The 20,985-nt window shown below is 43.3% G+C and overlaps 3 protein-coding genes across 5 annotated transcripts; 1 reads left to right on the forward strand and 2 right to left on the reverse strand.

Moving 5' to 3' along the window:
- Positions 1–140: 140 nt before the first annotated feature.
- fen1 (flap structure-specific endonuclease 1) lies at positions 141–7,664 on the reverse strand. Of its 2 annotated transcripts, none has more exons than XM_031583844.2 (12): positions 7,558–7,664; positions 5,992–6,094; positions 5,639–5,741; positions 5,276–5,378; positions 3,587–3,650; positions 3,374–3,483; positions 3,036–3,172; positions 2,567–2,633; positions 2,332–2,463; positions 927–1,078; positions 627–741; positions 141–423 (listed from the first exon to the last, which is right to left on the reverse strand). In XM_031583844.2, exons 2-12 carry the CDS (start codon positions 6,071–6,073, stop codon positions 346–348), a joined length of 1,143 nt encoding a protein of 380 aa, XP_031439704.1. In that variant the 5' UTR covers positions 6,074–6,094; positions 7,558–7,664; the 3' UTR covers positions 141–345. The 2 variants fall into 2 exon arrangements, with proteins under 2 accessions (XP_031439704.1, XP_012671641.1); XM_012816187.3 differs by lacking the exon at positions 7,558–7,664 and adding an exon at positions 6,413–6,559.
- Positions 6,620–14,478, forward strand: tm9sf1 (transmembrane 9 superfamily member 1). 2 transcript variants are annotated; one of them, XM_012816184.3, is made up of 9 exons: positions 6,620–7,088; positions 7,601–7,847; positions 7,976–8,107; positions 8,319–8,441; positions 8,614–8,972; positions 10,706–10,860; positions 11,109–11,294; positions 11,762–12,035; positions 13,158–14,478. In XM_012816184.3, the coding sequence occupies exons 2-9, from the start codon at positions 7,635–7,637 to the stop codon at positions 13,549–13,551; spliced, it is 1,836 nt and encodes a 611-aa protein (XP_012671638.1). In that variant the 5' UTR covers positions 6,620–7,088; positions 7,601–7,634; the 3' UTR covers positions 13,552–14,478. The 2 variants fall into 2 exon arrangements, with proteins under 2 accessions (XP_012671638.1, XP_012671639.1); XM_012816185.3 differs by having other exon boundaries at positions 7,627–7,847.
- A 346-nt stretch (positions 14,479–14,824) lies between these two features.
- nanog (nanog homeobox) lies at positions 14,825–17,320 on the reverse strand. Its single transcript, XM_012816186.2, has 4 exons — positions 16,853–17,320; positions 16,148–16,512; positions 15,943–16,065; positions 14,825–15,716 (listed from the first exon to the last, which is right to left on the reverse strand). Exons 1-4 carry the CDS (start codon positions 17,235–17,237, stop codon positions 15,390–15,392), a joined length of 1,200 nt encoding a protein of 399 aa, XP_012671640.1. The 5' UTR covers positions 17,238–17,320; the 3' UTR covers positions 14,825–15,389.
- Between the last annotated feature and the right edge of the window lie 3,665 nt (positions 17,321–20,985).

Here is a 20,985-nt window from a genome sequence, read left to right on the forward strand (position 1 = left end):
GCCAATTGTTGCATAGCGCTGTTTTAACTGAAGAATCCAAAAACATTTTTCCCACAATTTCACAGGATACTTGATTAACAGATAAGTGTGCTTATCATAGTGAACACACAGATGTAATAAATAGTACCTACATTAGTAAATATGCTCTCAAACTTTATTCAAGGTACACACAGAATGATTTATTAAAACATTTATCTACACCAATTTCATAAAAAGGATATTGCAGCTGATTATATTTGCATCAGAAAGAAAAATGGAATGAAATAAAGCGCAGTGTGTCACTGCACATTAAGCACCTTCTCCATGGACTCCATTATTCACACACTTCTGCTCTGTTTTACGCGCTCATTTGCCCTTTTTAAACTTGCCAGGCGTCGCGCCCGTCTTCTGTTTCTTCTTGGCTGAACCCTTCAGCTGTGGCTCCTATCAACAAAAGGATGACAATAGGTCATGAAAAGGCCATCATCTGCAGACGCCCAGAGCTGTCTGGTAGAGAACAGTACTTCCCATTTTGAGTCAGTATTTTCATGGTATGAGGTCAAAACTTTGAAATGTCATCACTTGGTGTTAACACTTGATCGTGTTGTAATTTGGTGACCGCTGTCTCTCCTGCTTGTTACACAAACCTTGCGCTTTGAGGACAGCGAGCCCGTCACGGTGAAGAAGGTGTCCAGCCGTCCCTGGGTGCTCCCCTGGCGACTCTTCAGGATCTTCTTGCAGCCGTTGCGCATGCGATCCTCACTGGGGACACAGCAGGTGGCATAACAGCACTGAGGTCAGCCTCAACTCACTCATCCACGACGGGGAGCATTACAAGCTACACTTGTCAAAATGTTAATTACTGCATTAAGTCTGGAGTCAATGCCTCATACTGAGGAAAGAAATGTGCATTACTGATGGCTCCATCACATAGCGCAGCACCTTACCTGAACTGTTTCTCATCACACATGAACTTGATAAGTCCATCCTCGTCTGGCTCATTCCACTTGAGATCCACGGTGGAACAGTCCACCACCTCTGGTTCCAGGAAGAGCCCGCGGGCCTCCTTGTACAACCAATCTTCGGGTGGTGGGTATTTCTGCAGAGAGCACCAACCAAACAAACACCCATTACACATTAGCACAGTTAACTCAATAGAGATTTCACCATTGTATGACATGACAAGACTTAAGCAGGGCAATCTCCAGTCTCAAAACCAGGCCATACAAATTTGACCATGTGAGGGAATTTGAACGACTAATTGTCACTTATGCAAATCACAAACACCACCACAAGATGGCAGCATTTTAGCTTTGGCAGTTGCAAAAAATATCACATGACTACATACTACATTAAGAGAGAAAGGAGGTTGGTAACTAAGAAAAATCTTGCTAAAACCTGTCCGTAAGGATATGTAAGGGATGATGTTTAGTCTGCTGGTTATTCTTAAAAAATTAATTCCGACAGGACGAACAGGACCCCCGTCGCAGTGTTGAGGTTACAATAAGTGAACTGACTACATGCAGAATGAGATGTGCACCAGAATTACAAAACCCATTAATAACGACAGCTGTCAAATTTCAGACCTCCAAACGTTGGTATGGCCCATTCAATTCAATGGAACTCTTTAGCACTATGAGGGGCCATGTTATAAGCAGTAGTGTTTTGAGCATTGCCTCTAGCATAGGGATTGTTTTGATAACAAACTGACCTTGTTGTTCACTGTGTCTCCTAACTGTATCCTCCCTCCCCCTCCCTTATCACTTGATAAGCCTTTCCCCCCCTTCATATTGCTCTCTGTATGTACTGGCTACATCTTATGATGCACCCAAGACATAATGTCCTAGTAGCTTCATAGGGCTCATATGACGGGAGGTAAAAGATACTTCCAACACAGATGTAAGACGGTGCCATGAAAAAGATTAAGAGTGGCCTAATATTTTTACTTTATCTGGGCTGTGACAGATTCACTTTGTTGTGTGCTAGTTTATTACTGATGACATTCCCCTTTAAATATTGACACACAGGAAATCTATATCTAGGGTGTAGAAACACGGATGTGAAATGGTCGTCTGTCGTCAGCTGTACCAGAGCAAAGTTGACTTTGTTACTCAAGAGAAAATAGTTTCTGCCCAACTGATCTTAAAACCTTGTCAAGGAGGAATGTTTGAGTCAGTCCATCAATGTAACCTACCAGCCAGTTCAACACCCTTTTAAAGACCCCTGTACCAGCACTGTTTGGTAGTTAGAGCCTCCCCGTACGTACGCACCCCCCCCCCCCCCACACACTCAATCCTTCCTTCCTTTGACTTCTTCTCTTGTGTGAATTAGGAAGGCATAAGCTTTACCTACCTTCAGGTCAATGTTCTCCAGGATCTCCTCAATACAGCCGTGCTGCTTGATGAGGTCAAAAGCCCTCTTGGGTCCAATCCCCTTGATGGTCCCACAGTAGTCACAGCCCAGTAAGATACACAAATCTATGAACTGCAAGACAGAGGGGGACAATAAACATAAAGGGAGAGAACACAGAATCGATAGGGTGGTCATTGGGAGCCCATTCTGACAGAGGACCAATGCGTATGATTACCTGCTGATGTGTAAGCCCAGTCTCCTGCAGAATGCGACTGAAATGATATTCTTGAATGGGTAGTTTCCTGTGGAATTTAAAACATCACTAAATAAAGGGACACGGATAAAGTGTCAGACCAGAGAAGTTTGATATGTTGTTGTTCTCCTTTTACATGCTGGCTGCATCCTAATTCTTAGAAGCACTACAGTTAACCTGCTATATGAATGCACCCTTAAGATTGGTCAACATGTATGTATAGTGTGTGTGTGTGTGTGTGTGTGTGTGTGTGTGTGTGTGTGTGTGTGCGAAAGCGTGTGAGTGTGTGTGTGTATGTGTGTGTGAGACATCAGGTGTAGGTGTGACAATAGTGTAACAGTGTAATAGTACAAATAAAGTTTGATTGATTGATTGATTGATTGATTGATTGATTGATTGATAATAGTGACTCTGGTTGGCTGTGTTTGTAGTACATGGTAAGTGACCATACTTTGCTTCGCTGGCTGTGAGATGTCTCAGCAGGACGTTGGTACCAAACGTCAATCCGTCCATATCCTCTGTTGCCGTGGCGAACACCTTTCCTGCCTTCACCAGGGCAGCACAGCTGGCCTCTGCCTCACAGGGAGCCTAGACGAAAGGAGACAGGGATGGTTTTCTACCTGTCTATGCTGTTCATTTGGTATTTGGTATTTTTTTACTGGCAAAGCTCTTTTTTTTCCAGAACTGCATATTTACCACAGAAAGTAAAGTTTATCTTGGCCATTATCTTTTAGGTTTTTCTGAAGGTTCACAGGTTCACAAAGAAAGAGGTATATTCCCAAAACTCACATCAACATAAGGCACTCCCATTAGGGTGAGCAGCTTCTTGCATTCTTCGTTGTGATGTTTTGTGACCTTCACAAGACGCTTGCTGAACTTGTCAATATTCTCCTGCTCACCTGAGACATAGCAAACATACAAATGGTTATCAGAGATTTATCAAGATGGGTTGATGTTTCAGGGAAGGGGAACTTTCATGAGTCCCGCCCCTCTCAGACATACCTGCTTCCTGGGCCTGGGCTAGTTGTTTCTCAGCCTCTGCCCTCCTCTCTCCTCTCTTCTCCAGCTGTCACCAACAAAAACCAGAAGATGATAAGTTAACATTTCATCTGCAGAATACAACACTTAACGAAAGTAACAAGTCAGTGTCTACCTTTCCACTTCCTTGTTCTCTGTGTTTGTGACATAGATTTTGAGCTGATCCAAATCCCTTCCAGTGTCATTTAGATTGACAGCTCATTAACTATACCGCTAGCCAGTCAATAATTCAATATACAGTGGGGAAAATAAGTATTTGAACCCCTGCCGATTTCGCAAGTTAGGCCACTTGCAAAGAAATGTGTGATCTATAATTGTAATAGTAGGTATATTTTAACAGTGAGAAACAGAATATCAACTAAAAAATTCAGAAAACTGCATTTTATAACATTTATGACTTAATTTGCATTTGATGCAGAAAATAAGTATTTGAACCCCTAGCAAAACATGACTTAGTACTTGGTGGAATAACCCTTGTTGGCAAGCACAGACGTCAGACTTTTCTTGTAGTTGGTCACCAGGTTTACACACATCTCAGGAGGGATTTTGGTCCATTCCTCTTTGCAGATCCTCTCCAAATCCTTAAGGTTGCGTTTTCAATGGGAGGGAATGAGGGAATGAGGTTCAAGCCCAATATTCCACATTACATGGCCCCATCCATAGTCCCCTCGATGCAGTGGAGTCGTCCTATACCCTTGGCAGAGAAACAGCCCCAAAGCATAATGTTTCCACCTCCATGCTTGACGGTGGGGATGGTGTCATATTCAGCATTCATCCCCCTCCAAACGCGGCAAGTCGAGTTGATGCCAAAGAGCTTGAATTTGGTCTCATCTGACCACATCCTGTCTCCCAATCCTCCTTAGAATCATTCAAGTGTTCATTGGCAAACTTCAGACGGCCCTGTACATGTGCTTCCTTGAGCAGGGGGACCTTGAGAGTTCTGCAGTACTTCAAACCATTACGGCGTAGTGTGTTGCCAATGGTTTTCTTGGTGACTGTTGTCCCAGCTGCATTGAGATCATTCACAAGCTCCCCCTGTGTAGTTCTGGGGTTATTCTGCACCTTTCGGATGATCACCGATACCGCACGAGGGGATATCTTGCATGGAGCCCCAGACCTAGAGCGATGGACAGTTGTTTGGTGTTGCTTCCATTAGCGAATAATCGCACCAATAGTTGCCTGCTTCTCACCAAGCTGCTTGCCGATGGTTTTGTAACCCATTCGAGCCTTGTGCAGGTCTACAATCTTATCTCTGACTTCCTTGGTCAACTCTTTGGTCTTGCCCATGGTGGTGAGGTTGAAGGTGTGAAGTATGATTCTTTGGACAGGTTTATTTTATACACGTCACCAGTTGAGATCAGGTGTACCTTGTTAGACCTAATGAGGACTAATCTGTGTGCTTCTTGGGCACATAACTGGTCATTGGGAGCCAGAATTCATGCTGTTTGCTTAGGGGTTCAAATACTTATTTTCTGCATCAAATACAAATAAAGTCATAAATGTTATAAAATGCAGTTTTCTGGATTTTTTTTTTGATATTCTATTTCTCACTGTTAAAATACACCTACCATTACAATTATAGATCACACATTTCTTTGCAAGTGGCCAAACTGATATTCGCTAAATGTGGTGAGACAAGTAGATGCAACACACCTCTCCAGATTTGAGCTGTGGGGGTTTGCCATCAAACACATAGACAGGTTTAATTCCATTCTCCAGCATGCGGATGGTCCGATAGAACATGCCCATGAGATGGCTGAGGGTCCAAAAATAGACAATGACTCAGAAAAATGGTTGGCAGCTTGAGGATTAGTTTGACAGAACTAACAAGAGTTGATATGAATAGGCAGTCTAAGGACTTGACGGTGTACTTTATAATAACCAGGTTTGTAAATAAAACGTTGAAGCGTGCACCATGTTACGCATATGTACAGCACCAATAGTACATCAAGAGTGTGAAAAAATAAGATACCGGTATGTGCTTTCAAGAGTATATACGAAGGATCAGTGCATTACCTTGTGGTTTCCCCATCATCGTTCTGCAACACATTACCGTCTTGTCTGACCGCGATGAGAAACTGGTACATGCACATTGATGCATCAATAGCAATCTTCCGCCCTGATGGATAACAGCGTGAGAAAAACGTAATGTCTCCGGAAAATCGTGAGAAATAACATTTGTAAAGAGCTAAATTAAGGCCCAAATCAACAGGATAGCCACAGTAGCAAGACTAATGAAGCAAGTTGCAGTCTGGTACATGTCGAGGCTATAAAGACAGCCTCTGCTCGAACGCTTAGGTGTCTAGGCTCAACCACTATACATAATAACGTGCACCGAGTTAGACACTCTAGCTAGTTACTGAATTTACCAAAGAAGCTTTTCATCTCTTGTTCTTTGATGGCTGTGGCAGCATGGTCTGCAATCAGCTTCGCAAGCCCGTGAATTCCCATGGTGTTTGCGTGGTTCTGATTCTAAACAACATAAAGGCAACAATTCAGGGCAGGAACGATATCAAGTGACTTACACAATGCTACAAGAAAACTGTCCATCTCCAAAAAGAAACGTTAATTTCTGTAATAAAAACAACACAACAGCTTGCACGCGCATGTTCTCTTTATGCGTGACAATGCAATACAAAAAGTTAGAGAAGGGTTATACTGTCTAACTGACAAACGCCAGTAAAACTTCATTGTAATAAGTGTCTGTCGACACTTGTCAAAAATCTTTGTCGTAATTATCAATTTATCCAGTGTTCGTATTAGCAAGAAATTCTCTGAAGAAAGACTCACCGTCGCGCGCTAGAAAATCAACTCTCTCACTTTCACCGGCGCGAAGAAATTGCGTCTGTTTTCGCGCGAAATTCTAAAAGTAGACATTACTGTGCGATGGAGAGAACCAACCCATCATGGGTTACACTGAATCGATTACTCGACAATGATTACTTCGTCTGGCGTAGGGGAAGGAAATGGAAACGAACATCTCTGTTTGGTTTAATGCGATTGGTCTGGGCTGAGGGGTACCCAGAGGGAAGGACGACAGCTACAGTAAAATCGTCCACAATCGGGGAAAACTGGGATATTGATTTTAAATTGAATAATGTTACTATTTACTCTTGACTCTCAACAACTAAGCCAGTACTTTTGACATTCAAAATATGAAAGCAGGTGGAGGTGTTTAGCGCTTTTGCCCCGCCCACTCCGGAAAAGTCGACATTATTTTGATTTTTAAGGTGACGTGGAGTAGGCAGTTTTACTGGACTCTCCACCACGGCATCATGTCTTTTTGAACACTACAATCAATTTAAGGGTCGAATGTAGCCCATGCACCAGTACTACTTTCAATTTACGTTAGGATATGTTATGGAATATTTTGATTTGATTTGGGCAGTCTTTCAGAAACACGGATAAGAGAAAGGGACTGTCCCCAGGCCTGGAATCCGAAAAATACTGCGAGCAGCATCGACAGGTTTGTTGCGTTAACGTTATTGTAGCCTACTGGAGGAAGCTGCAGTACAGTAGGTGCCAACACGGAAATGAAAATAAAAGCCGGCAGATCTGACATGTTTTCTACAGCAACATAATCAAAGTTACCAACTTTTAATGTAGCTACGTCTCTTTTCTTCGTCACTTGGTTTCAATTTGATATTGACAACAAAAATTACACATTTTGTGCAACAGACCAATTAGCTTACCAGCATAACTTGCTTAGCTTGCTAGCAGTTCAAGTAACTACCGGAATGGCATGTTAAAACCATTCAAATGTAGTAGCTCCCGATATTGTTTATCAAGCGACGCGAAAGATGTGACATTGTGCTCGTAATCATCAGAGAGGAGGGCCACCTTGCAAAATTAGGTAGCTAGCGTAGTTAGCGTAGTCGCTAGGTACACAGGCAGACAACATTGTAACGTGGAGTAACTTGGTTTGAATCACTCACATTTTACTGCTTTTAAGTAATGTATGCGTATGTTTTGACGCAGCGAAGTCAGCGTTTCTCATTTACCAGGGGTCGACATGACGCCAAGATTGGGTTTATCTGGCCACCAGTACTCCACTGGAGTGAGGAGGTACTGCGTCTTGGCTCTTTGCCTTATGTTCCAAATGGGATGGACGGCGAGCTACAAGCAAGGAGATTCTGTGACCCTCTATGTCAATAAGGTCGGGCCTTACCACAATCCCCAGGAAACGTATCACTACTACACTTTACCTGTCTGTCGGCCTGACGAGGTGAGCCACAAGAGATCTATTAAAAAACAAATGGCATGTGGCCAACAAAAACACCAAGGTTCCTGACAGTATGCCATCTGCTTATGTTGAGGTGATGCTTTATCGTTTATGACTCTTGTCCTTCTCAGGTGCGCCATAAAGCCTTAAGTCTTGGAGAGGTGTTAGATGGAGACAGGATGGCTGAGTCACTATACAACATCCACTTTAGGGAGAACACCGACAGACAAACACTGTGCCAAAAAACCCTCACAGAAAAAGAGGTAAACCTGCGGCAGCACTGGTTGTTGATGTTAACCCACTTTCGCCATCACTGGTGGTTAAGAACAGGACACTGAAACAGTAAGCTGTTTTGTGCTTCTGTGTCCCCGGATAAAATAACCATTTGTGTTTTGGTTGCTGTTAGTTCCTACAGTTGTGTCACTGGTGATTAATAACAGCACTCTGTAACACGGAGCTGTTCTCTGGTCACAGGTGGAGCAGCTGAGAGAGGCTGTGGAGGAGCTGTTTTATTTTGAGTTTGTCCTCGATGACATTCCCATCTGGGGTTTTGTGGGCTACATGGAGGAGAGCGGTTTTCTTCCTCACAGCCATAAGGTCTGTCTCATTTCTTGCCCTATTTTCTCTCTCTTTCTTTCTCTCTCTCTCTCTCTCTCTCTCTCTGTCTTTCTTTTCCAATGACTTAAGGTGTACTGAACACATTTGTTGTGGCATCCCTGGTCTGAAAATCTATTACATTTCTCATAGCTCTCCACATTTTCTCTAACAGGTGGGTCTGTGGACTCATCTAGACTTCAACATCGAGTACAACGGTGACTCTGTGATCTTCGCCAACGTGTCGGTGAAGGACGTCAAGCCCGTCCCCCTGGACGAGGGTGCCGGGCTGAGCCAGGGGAGCATGGGCGGAGCGGCAGGGGGCCTGACGGTGACCCACACGTACAGTGTGCGCTGGTTCGAGAGCCCGCTACCGCACTCGCGGCGGGCAGAGCGCCTGCGGGACTACTCCTTCTTCCCCAAGACGCTGGAGATCCACTGGCTGTCCATCATCAACTCGCTGGTGCTGGTGGTACTGCTGCTGGGCTTCGTCATCATCATCCTCATGCGAGTGCTGAAGAACGATTTCGCCAGGTGAGGAGGAGGAGGAAGAAGAAGAAGGAGGAGGAGGAGAGTAAAAGGCAAAGGATGTGAGGTGGCAGGTCTTTAATCCAAAAGTGCAGTCACAAAGCACAAGGTTACACGGATAGCATGCTTACAGAAAAGGTGTTTCAGACAGACAGTCAAGGACAGACATACACACGTGTCTCATAATCAGTGTAAAGAGTTTTGACGTTTTGCAGTACAGTGTTTTCTGACGTAGTAGGCTGTTGTGGAAATGTTTATTTATTTGCTTTTGTTGCTTGTGTGCCACCTGTCCTAGCAAGCAGACTAAGGATTGTAAGAAGTAAACACAACATGGAGAGCAGTGCTACATAAATCATTGTAGGCTTCAGAAGGCAATACAAACACAAATATACAGTATTGAATGTTCTGCAAGTGTCTTCAAGTGACCTGAATATTTGCAGGTTGTCAATTAACTTGGAGGAATGCAGGGCCAGGAAGAGATGAGATGAGATGGGATGGGTAACGCTGGAAGTTGGGAGGGTAAGGTTGAGGAGGACTGAAAAGATATGAGAACAGAACAGAAGGGAGGAGTAGAGAGGAAATGAGAAAAGGGCAGAAGGAGAGGGCTGTGTTTGAGTGTGTGTGTGTGGGGGGGGGGGGGAGTGGCAGAACGTGTGTGTGTGTGTGTGTGTGTGTGTGGCAGAACTAGAGTGATTGTGTTTACATTTTAAACCCTGGAGATGCTCTGTTTGTGCCAACCTTGCAAGAGGCTGCCAGACTAGGGTTTGGTGGTCCCGTTCCGCCTGGGCTGGTTGTCTTAAACTTAAATATGGCCGAGGCGTGGGTTTTTGTTATAGGCGTGGTGACGGCATTCTTCTCTGACAGGGAACATGTGCATGCTCCAGTCACAAACCATCACAGTTCCATTCTGATTTATCTATCTAGCAAAAAATATCATGTTCCCCTTTTTTTGGAAGAGCTGCACTTTATGCCTACATTTATCTTAGATATCCTCGAAGTTAACAAATATCCTGGCCGGTTTTGAAAAAAAATAAAAAATAAATGTTTGTTGTAATAAGCTCCTAAACCTCTTTAAAGAGCATTTGGTAAGAGGTAAGAGGTTTAATTTGTCCGACTTAAATTAAATTTAAATAAAATCTGGCCACAGCGGAAAGACAAAAGAGATTGCATTTGGCTTCGCCCAGGTGTTCAAACCTATCAACATATAAGCATCGCTCAAAATTACACCCTGTTTAACAAGGTAACAGAGAGTTTGAAGGGGTGTGGATTGGGCATTTGAAAACATACCTGACAAACTAAAGTTATGGGTTTTCTGATTCAATCTGAACAACAGAAGAACATTGTACATACACTATGGAACATACACTATGGAACATTGTAATCTTGTCTGACAAATTCAGTTTAATGGGATTGCGCTGCAATGTTATTGGTCGGTTTTAACAAAGCTTTTCTCTAAATAACTTCAGCCTGTCTTACAGCCTTTGAACACACCTTCACTGCTCTCTGAAGCATCTGTTTTTTGTTTTTTTTTGCAACCGTACACATATCTCTCTATCCAGCCAACTGTCTTACAAACTGATAAGGATGTAGAACCAATGAAGCCAATAAAACAAGGTCACAGGATTGGCTCCTGCTTCTCATAAAAAGTAACACATAAATGACTTGATGCTACACTATGTATTGATAAATATGACTGCATATCACTAAGCACAGACTGCTCTGTTTCCTTGTGCTGCCAGGTATAACGTAGAGGAAGATGGTGGTTGTGATGACCTGGACCAAGGGGACAATGGCTGGAAGATTATCCACACTGATGTCTTCCGTTTCCCTCCTTACAAAAGTCTGTTGTGTGCCGTGCTGGGTGTCGGCGCGCAGTTTCTGACTCTAGCAACAGGTAACTGTAACAAGTCACTGTAAACATTAAACAAAAAAAAAACTACTTCTACATTCTAAATAATATCTGCCACTCTTGATGCTTCAGTGGTTGATGTTTTTATTCATTCGAATAGTTGAAACTAATTGTAGCAGTCAGGTTTTGGTCACTCCTGGGTGAGTTATGTAGGTTTAGTCAAACGTGGATGTGCTATCTCTTAAGTTTAACAATCTTTTCTCCTAACCCTTTTGAAATCACTCCTTTCTTAGGAATAATCATAATGGCGTTACTGGGCATGTTTAATGTCCATCGCCATGGCGCCATCAACTCTGCTGCCATCGTGCTGTATGCCCTGACGAGCTGCGTGTCGGGCTACTGCTCGTGCAGCTTCTACACGCAGATCCACGGCCAGCGCTGGGTCTGGAACATCATCCTCACCTCCAGTCTCTTCTCAGGTACAACACCAGCACACTGACTGCGTGCTTCAACTGAGGGTGCAGCCAAGATAAAATGACCTTGCTTCAGAAGAGTGCTGGTCATATTAATGAAGCCTATTGAGGCTTAGATCACCTCAGAGTCAATTGAGTCTGACCTGTGGGGACTGTACAACTTGACATCCCTTTGCTAAGTTGTTGCCAATACTGTTACCCTACTGTTCAAAGCAGACTAAATCAAGGATGTTATTTAAAAGTAAATTATAGGTGGGGGGGGGAGGGCAGTGGGATTGTTGTAATTCTTTTTAAACCCACATCCCTCACTAACCCTTGTCCTTTGTCTTTCCCTCTCTCTGTTTCCCGTTCTCCTTGTCTCTCTCCTCCTCCTCCTTTTCCTCCTCCTCCTCCTCCTCCTCTCTCTCTCTCCTCCTCTTCTCTCTTCCTCTCTCTCCTCCTCCTCCTCCTCCTCTCTCCTCTCTCTCTCTCAGCTCCTCTCTTCCTCACGTGGAGCGTGGTGAACTCTGTCCACTGGTGGAGCGGCTCCACCCAGGCGCTGCCCGCCTCCACCGTGCTGCTGTTGCTCGGCGCCTGGATGCTCGTGGGCTTCCCGCTCACCGTCATCGGTGGCATCGTGGGCAAGAATCGGGCGGGCAGCTTCCAGGCGCCCTGCCGCACCCGCAACATCCCCCGACAGATCCCCCAGCAGCCGTGGTACAAGCACACCGCCGTGCACATGGCCATCGGAGGCTTCCTGCCTTTCAGGTGAGTCATCGGCATAGGAGAGGCTCTTTGCCAGATGCATTTATCCAAAGTGACTCACAATCGAGGAAGAACCATTAAGCTACAGAAAGTTAGGAGACATGTTGAGAGAAAACAGAACGTATTCTTTGTAATCAATTGGACAAAAGTGCTATTGAGAGCAGAGGAAATAAAGTGCACAGTAAGTGTGATTGTGTTAGTGTGTGTCATATTCACGTGTTTCTTCTATGGTCTTGTATTTTGTACTGCCAAGATATTTTGAAGACGCTCTTTAGTGTTAAATATATTGACTAGTTTCCATGGTTAAAAGTTGTCTGAGGTGCAGGGTAAATATAATTGAGCAGGATATGTGCTCCTGCGTGTTCTTGTTTGTCTAGCTCAACCAGATGGGTGTGTTGATGAAAGGTTTATTGAGAGACTTTTGAATGGGCATTTGAATGGGTGTCCTTTGCATTCCTGCATAACAGTTGTAGAATGGAACAGATGTAATTTGCAATCTGGTTATTCTGCATTCTGCAGTCGAGTAACTCCGTGTTTTAAGAGCTTGTGTGTGCACGGTGAAAACAGACAGTACTCTTTAGGTAATATAGGAGACTGGTGGATCAAAGCCGACCGCATCATATCATTTTCTAAATGATTTCTAAATATTGGGCTGGTAATCGTCATTGGCAGACCTTATATGTTCCGCTAAACCATGCAGCTAAATACGTTTTTTTTTATTCTGGTGTGTTTTTTTACTCCAAAGCTTACCATATCAAGTTGTCAGATGAATATGTAGACCATTGTTTTTTGACCAGAAGGTCAGCCTGGTGGGGTTGGTGTGACCGCCATGTTAGTCTGTGGAGCACAGGAGGCATGATTACAGGCTCAAGGTCACTAAAACTGAGAACATTTGCTTAAAGACACAGGAGCTGTAACAGAGCGTTTCAGACAGAGGGTGAATAGAAATCCCTGAGTAGATAAATGAACACGTGTTGTCAGTGGGATGTGGGTCTAATAGTTCAGTAGTTCAGTAGTCAATAGTTCAGCTTTTAGTTGTTCTGGTTGTAGTTAGTATCATTGATCAATGACATGCTAAAAAGGTTTTTAAAAGTCAAAGTCTCTCCCTGCCTCTCTTTCTCTCAGTGCCATCTCAGTGGAGCTGTATTACATCTTCGCCACGGTGTGGGGCCGCGAGCACTACACGCTGTACGGCATCCTGCTTTGCGTCTTCGCCATCCTGCTCTCGGTGGGCGCCTGCATCTCGGTGGCGCTCACCTACTTCCTGCTATCGGGTGAGGACTACCGCTGGTGGTGGCGCAGCGTGCTCAGCACGGGCTCCACGGGCATCTTCATCTTCGTCTACTCCGTCTTCTACTACCGAAACCGCTCGAGCATGAGCGGCGCCGTGCAGAGTGTGGAGTTCTTCGGCTACTCGCTGCTCACCGCGATGGTCTTCTCCCTCATGCTGGGCACCGTCTCCTTCTTGGCCTCGCTTGCCTTCATACGCTACATCTACCGGAGCCTTAAGATGGACTGACGTTTTAGTGTTTGCGCCAACGGGCAGCTTTAGGGCATGGCTAACAGCGCACACACACATATACACACACACAGACACCTACTCAGCCACCTACTCAGCCAACACACACATCCTAAATATTCATATGAAGCCCCACCTTTCCAAAGGGCCCCATGGTAAGCAGGTTGGATGGGGAGGAGTTGTGTGTGGACGCTAAGAAGAGTATTCTGTGATAGCTGGCTTTGCCAACTCCAGCTGATTGTTGAGTTATGCCTACCTGAGCTGTTGTTTTTTTTTGTTGTTTTTTTATTTCTCCTTTTTAAGTTTTTGGTAGGTTTTTATGTTAAATTGAGCTGTCACAGCAGGCGTCCATGTGTTGCTCTCTCAAAGGACTTTTCATTGAAAGAAGAAGGGACACCCAAAAAACTTGTTGGGGCGGTACTGCAGAACTGACTCACTTATAGAGCCCAATAAAGTCTCAAGTTGTTTGTAGTTAAGTAACTTTAGAAAATGAAGAAAAAAAGAAAAAACCACAGGTGTCTTTGATGGCTGCCATGGAGCTAGAAGTACTCCGTGGAACCAGGGAGAAATTTGAAGCTGAGGCCTTCACTCATACAAAGGTTGACAGGGGAACCGTGTACCAGGACCAATCTGAGTTTAAAAGGGATGAAGGATGGTTGCTGAAGTCTGGAGTGACAAAGTTGTGGTGGTTTTGTCAGGGGAGTACAGCCTCTGTGCAAAAGTGTGAATGAAAGTGCAATACCCATGTGTGGATTGATGAGATTGTGTTTGAAGTGGACATGTTGAGCACGCACACAGATCACATGTGTTTTTCTTAATGGTCAAGGGAGCAATACCATGTACTAGTCACCATCAACTGTGATTTCAGTTAAGTTGTAAATATACAATGTTTTCAATAATAAATCCCACATCTTTTTATTATAAAAATCAAAGCATTCCGTTACCTTTTGCCATCTAGCTCCTTTAATCAGATCACACAACTACTTTTTGAAGAACAATGTTATTTATAAAATTAAAAAAAACAGTACGTAGGTGGTTAAGCAATCTTGGGTCTGTTGTAGGCATGATTGACCCAGATTTATTGCACATTAACTGGAGCCATTTTATTGCACTGGCTTGATTCAAGGCACTCAGTCTTGAAAAAGCAAAGAATCAGTGGGTAATGTCTCAGATGAACATATTTACATTGTATCTTTAGTGGTATACAAGTTGTTGGTCAAGATGTTTTGAAACAATCTACATATTGCACCTTTAACCACAAAACAAATATAAGTAAACGCAAGGACATTTATTTGAAGACACATTGGAACCTTCACAAGGTCACAAAAAAACTTGTCTTTTAAACAGATCATGGTTCAGGTAACAGTGAAGTCACTACTACTATCTCAGATAATGGCCACATTGGTGTAGTACAAGTCATACATGATTCACAATTCACACATACTGAAACAAGTAAAGCAGTGCAGCATCCCCTCCCATTTCTGTACATTAGATTTTGAGTAGTGCCTTGCATTAAGTAGCATTTAAATACATCTTGTCAAAACCATTGGCAAACAGCATGAACCAATGGGTATGATATTAAGTACAAAAGGTAGAAAAATAGAACTCGAAGTAAAAAACTAAAAAAAAAAAATCATTGTTCATAATGTTCAGCCATGACGGATCAGCCAACATGGGGTTTTCCCAGAGATGCGGGGAAAAAAAACAATACATCTCCAGACAGCATCTAAAAATATATATACAGGTTATAAAACACCACGGTCGTGGCAGAAGTAAAAAGTATGTACATGTATGCATAATCAACATCTCTGGCCTTATCTACAACTACAGGCAATTAATTAAGAGGACCACTGGGTGGCGCTGTGCACCATTGCCATGTGCGTTGGGCTGCTACCTACATCCACTCCGTTCCCATCGTCAGAGTTGATGCTGGTGTTGCCATTGTGGGGCATGAAGTTAGCCGGGCTAGGGTACTCGTAGTGGGTCATGGCGTTTGGGAGAGGCCAGTTGCCCCGAGGCCTGCCCGTAGCCTGGGGGGGAGAGTGCGGTTGCAAGTAGTTGGGGTAGAAGCCTGCAGGTTGAGGGGGACTCTTCTTGAAGACTGCCTCTCTTAGTTGTGGGTTTGAGTACGGGTCCTGAAGTAATGCTTGGGAATCCGCCTGGAACTGAAGGAAGAGATGGTTAGGGTCACACTCCACAGTTAAACATTCAGCCTGCAGTTTGGTTTGGGAATGTGACGTCCTGCCTTTAAGACACTGCTTCAACTTTAGAAGTGCCTCCTTTGTGGACGAGCGTCTCTCTACCCCTGTATGATTGCCTTTCTGCCAGAGAAAGCAGGCTGCAGGCATACTGGGGACAATGGAAAGAGAAAAAGCACGTTCTGGCACTAACCTGAGAATGGGAAGCTGGTTGTACACTGGAGTATCCAGAGTTGGCATACCGCTCCGAGACCCAACCATTTTCCTTCTGGTGTCTCTTAAGCTTCATCCTCCTATTTTGAAACCACGTCTTCACCTTAAAAGAATGAAAACCTTGTTAATTTAACCATCCACACATTGCAAACAGCATACGAGATGGCAAATCCATGACCACTCACTTGCTTGTAGGTTAATCCTGTGAGTCCAGCTAGGGTCTTCATTTCGGCAGGGGTGAGGTACCTCTGCATGCTGAACCGGTGGGTCAGAGCGTTCATCTGGCCCTCAGAAAATGCAGTCCGTACCTTCGCCTTGCGGGTCTGTGTAGTTTGTGCTGGTGGTGACTGCGTAATGTTAACAGGACCCTGTCCCGACCTCACATCTTTCAGGCTGGGGTCATCATCCCCAACTGTAATAGAGCTGGACACGACCTCTGTGCCATCTGGACTGCCGCAGACCGTTTCATCGTCCGTGTCTTTCTTGATCCATGTTGCGGGATTTCCAGGGGGAATGCACACTTCCCTGCTGCTGCCCGAACTCCACGAATCTACAAAAGAACGTCAGAAATTGAGCATTCTAGCGGGCCGATCGTTGGACAGATATATCTTCAGCCACAGAGTGGCGCTAAACGGCAAACGCGTTCATACCAAAAATGGAGAATTCGGCCTGCACCTACATCGCTTTTGCAGAGGAGATCGCGGCTTTAGTTCAAGACCCAAGTAAAGTAAGTGCAAAAGCCTTAGGGGCTGCATATAGTACCGTTAGCATTAAATACTTACATTATGTACTCTTTTTAAGATCAATAGCGTACATCACTGAACCACTGTTAAACGACAAACATTGGCTAGTTGGCTAGCTGGCATGTTTATTTGCCATGTGTACATTACCTGGTGTGTGAGCCTCAGAGTCACTGGGGTTATCACTGCTTGGTCGCTCACTCTCCTTTGTTTGGTCCTCATAATGAGCAATGTTGCGATTTTGAGAGAGAAAGAGTCTGCCACTTTGGGTGTGTGTGTCGGAGAAATACAGCATAGGACCAGGGTATTGCGCCGTGCTGTTCGAAGTAACTTGTCCTGGGCTCGCAGGTGGAGACTGGTGTGGCGGTTGTGTCTGGTAGTAACCTCCGTTGACACCGGGATGGTTGTAGGTCGCCTCGGTCCAATTCAGGTTTGGATGCGTTTGTTCGGAGCCTGCTTGGTAGAGTAGTCCATAGGCGTATGCGTGGTATGAAGGGTTGAAATTGTAGCTTACAGGTACTTTCCAGTCCGCCATGGTTAACACAACTCAGCTAGCAACTTCTGCAAACCACGAACTATTAACGCCTTTGTATTGCAGAGGTTCTTCTAATCCGACATTCCTGCAGCTCAGTGGGTTTTTATAGGAATGTAAACTCAGTCGTGGGGGTGTAGATTCTGATGGAGGTGTGCCTAAACAAATAAACCAATCAGTTGTCCTCCTTGTGGATGCCCTGATTGCAATCACGCCCCACGCCCATGTAAGCGCAAGTGTTCTCAAAGTTTTCCTGAATGAAAGAATACATCTTACTTACACACGAGCTTAATTTAAACGTAAAATATAATAGAAGAAGGGGAACGCTTATCAATTCAGTGTGTTCTAGAATAACTTTATTATAATTAGCTCAATAACATGAGGCGTTTTCTCTAAAGAACACAGGCAGGCCTATTTAACTCTTTTTCAATGTGATCTCTCTTGAGATGAGATCCAATATCACCGACTGTACACCTCAGTAGTGTGTGGGATATGGATTTTATTGGTTTAATTACTTTGAGACATTAATGTATAGGGCTGCCTGTTACTGGAACTGGATTCCTACGTCTATATACTACACTTGCATCCATCGATTGTTTAATGCGTTGTAAATAAAGTCAATCCTAAAACATAAGACCAGGGCTGTCAATCGATAAAAAAAAAATAACTAATTAATCGCGATTAAAAGTTTGTTTTTCTTCTTAAGACTAAATATTATAAGTTAACGAGTAATCACTTCAGAAAGCGTGTATTTTAGACACTGATGTTTAATTGTATTTTTTTTTTTTTAAACACAATGGTGCCCCTCGACGGTAAATCGTAAGAATTGTCCCCTGATGCAATTTGAATCACCTCAATCCGCCCACTGTCCTCAACTATGTTGATGGGCCGACAGTCACCGGCAACCCAAATGGTAACCTTTTCACGGACTGGTCTAGTTATTTTACTAGAGAAGTCGTGGAGTGTGGGTTGGTGATCATCTAACCTGGGACTGATTTCTGTCGTGTGCTTTGCATTAAGGTGATAACTTAAAGACGAGCTGCTTCTGTGATAGCTAAATTCAGCTTAACAAATGCTACATACAACTTTAGTTTTGTCGATTGTTCCGTCATTTTGGCTCTTAAACAGAGACTTTCCGCCCAACAATCCCTCAGCTCTCTCCATCTTCAACTACCGCATTGGTTCTCAAACCTTTTCTGACATTCCCCACTTTGAACAAGGGGGGCTTTTCAAGCCCCACCTGTCCCTCATCGCTCCCATAAAATGGTAGGCCAAGCTTAAAATGGTCAATTATTGAAATAACCTTAAGTAATAACAAATAGCATCTTATTTAGGTCAGCAAATGTATATTGCTTGGAGTGATTTAATGTTTCATGTTGTAGTGTATTGTTGCTATGGACACGCACACATGGACGGATTATGAAACCATTGGTCAGGACGTATAACAAAATACACCGCTTCCAACCACAAATAAGAGATACATTTAAGCCACTTCTGATATTAACAAATACAAAGTATAAAAACAATTGACAGCAAGCAAAGTTATTAACAGTGACTTCACGCAGAGGCTCTGGTTTAGGGCCCCCTGAGCTCAGGGGCCATTGGGCCTGGGCCCGTTCAGCCCGTTCGGTAATCCATCCCTGCACGCACACAGTATTGTATTCTATTATTGAATATTGTAGCCTCTATTAAATTATGCTTTCCCTCGCACGCTCAAAAACAATTACTAAGTTATTTAGCTGTCTCACACTGTGATAAATATCTTTAAATGACCTATGTTTAAATTATATGAACTGCGTTAGTTCGTTGTAACGTACAATGTAATAATAATAATTTAGATACGTTAAGTTCTAATATGTGACCGTTAGCACACCATTCATTCATAACTCAGTTATGGCAGACGTTAGCACTTATTAGCCAGCTGTGTTGTAATCTGTTGTTGCTCTGATTCTTGGTGTAATGAATCTAATAGTAGGCTAACTTGCTGTGTTTCGTTAGTTAGTATTTTCCGTTTCTTGTGTATTATTGTTTCACTCATAAGTTTTCACCTGACATCAATAAAGGAGCAAGGCGAGTTAACCGTAGCCTACACAGCCCTAACTAAACTAAACTAAAGTTTACATTTTTTTTTAAAGTTGCGTTAACTGCGTTGAAATATATAATCGCGGTCGCATTAATCGCATAGATTAACGCGTTAACGCTGACAGCCCTACATAAGACACTTGCAACGTAGGCTACAGACCATTCAATAATAATGTCCTAAACATATTGTGTTACGAAACATGTAATGCACAGAACGGTTGCACTGCATTCGATAACAAAATAAGAAGTGTGCCTCTTTATAGCCTACTATTTTAGTTGGTTTTAAAATAACAGTTCATTTGAGGCTATCAGCCCCTGGCATCTGTATGTCTTAAATGTAGATTTTGCATGGTCTTCTTCAAAGAAATAAGACGGGAGTTGTTGGTACATGTTTACATCCACAACCTGTTGCATTGCAGAGCATTTACCGAATATTATCATCTAAATGGGTGTGTTTGTAGTCGACCGCCTCGAAGTTATTAGAATGAGAATGATTCAGATGGAGGCCAAAATATGTGATAACGATTAGCCCATGGTACGATTAGCACAAGCTTTAGATCTCTGGGCAGGGACTGATGAGGTGAGAAAAGGGTATGCAGATAGGGTAGACTGCTCGGTTTGGAATGTTTACTTGAGAGTATGTTGAGGTCACAGTAGACTATGTAGTTTTGTTGTCTAAAGATGCCTTTACACTTCCAACAATGATCTAGACTAATTCAGATGATGAAAAGTCGCCTGACGTTATCCAAATGAAGTCTATTTGCATCTTGTTTTTCTGTTGCAGACGCCATCTTTATTGCACTGCTCTCCACAAGTACAAATGGTAAAACGTATGAAGTAGAATACAAGTATGAAAAAGATACACATAATCAATGGGGGGTTTTTAAAATCAGGTATCCCCCAGAAATACACCTGAATCGAGGGTTAGAGTCGCTAAAGCGTACACAGTGCATTTAAATACACAAAGTAACGTTATAATTTGTGTACATGTTTTAACATATTATTTTATTGACATACACAGTTACTTAAATATGAATAAGCTTATAATAAAACAACTAAAAGCTCCTTTTACAGGCTCCAATTACTCCAATTATGGATTTGTATTCTGTTTTCGGTGTCTTTTGGCCGATGTCCAGTGCATAAAAGAATATGTTTAGCCTAGATTCTGTTTTATGGCACGCTGTGTCAAATGTAGCTACTTATGTGAGGCTGCTTATGTATTTATGTGAAATGTATCTACTTATGTGAGGCTGCGTGACTTGTTGTTTTATGCTTTAATACAACTCCCAGTTGGTTCGGGGCTTCTATTCGAAAGGTGTGCAGTTCACAACTTAATTGTCCATTAACACCTAATGATCTGCTCTTCGTCTTGCCCATCGACATTATAATGACGGACTCAATATTCATCGGTCCTGCCCTACGGGGTCAATAGGGCGAAAAAAACCGGTTAGTTCCCAATGAAACAGCTAAAGTGCTCCCATGTGGGACAGATCAGTCAGGGTATACATGACGCTTCAATCAATTTGATAATCTTTGTTTGCATAACAGCAGCAGGCATTTGGCATTTTCTGAGGCGTTTCGTTGGGTCCTTAACCTCACCATATGTACCTGCCCCCCCAATATTTCAATTGATTTACGTCTATCGATTTTTTTTTGTTGAGAAAAATTA

This window comes from Clupea harengus, chromosome 17 (assembly GCF_900700415.2).
Source record: "Clupea harengus chromosome 17, Ch_v2.0.2, whole genome shotgun sequence".
NCBI lineage: Eukaryota > Metazoa > Chordata > Actinopteri > Clupeiformes > Clupeidae > Clupea > Clupea harengus.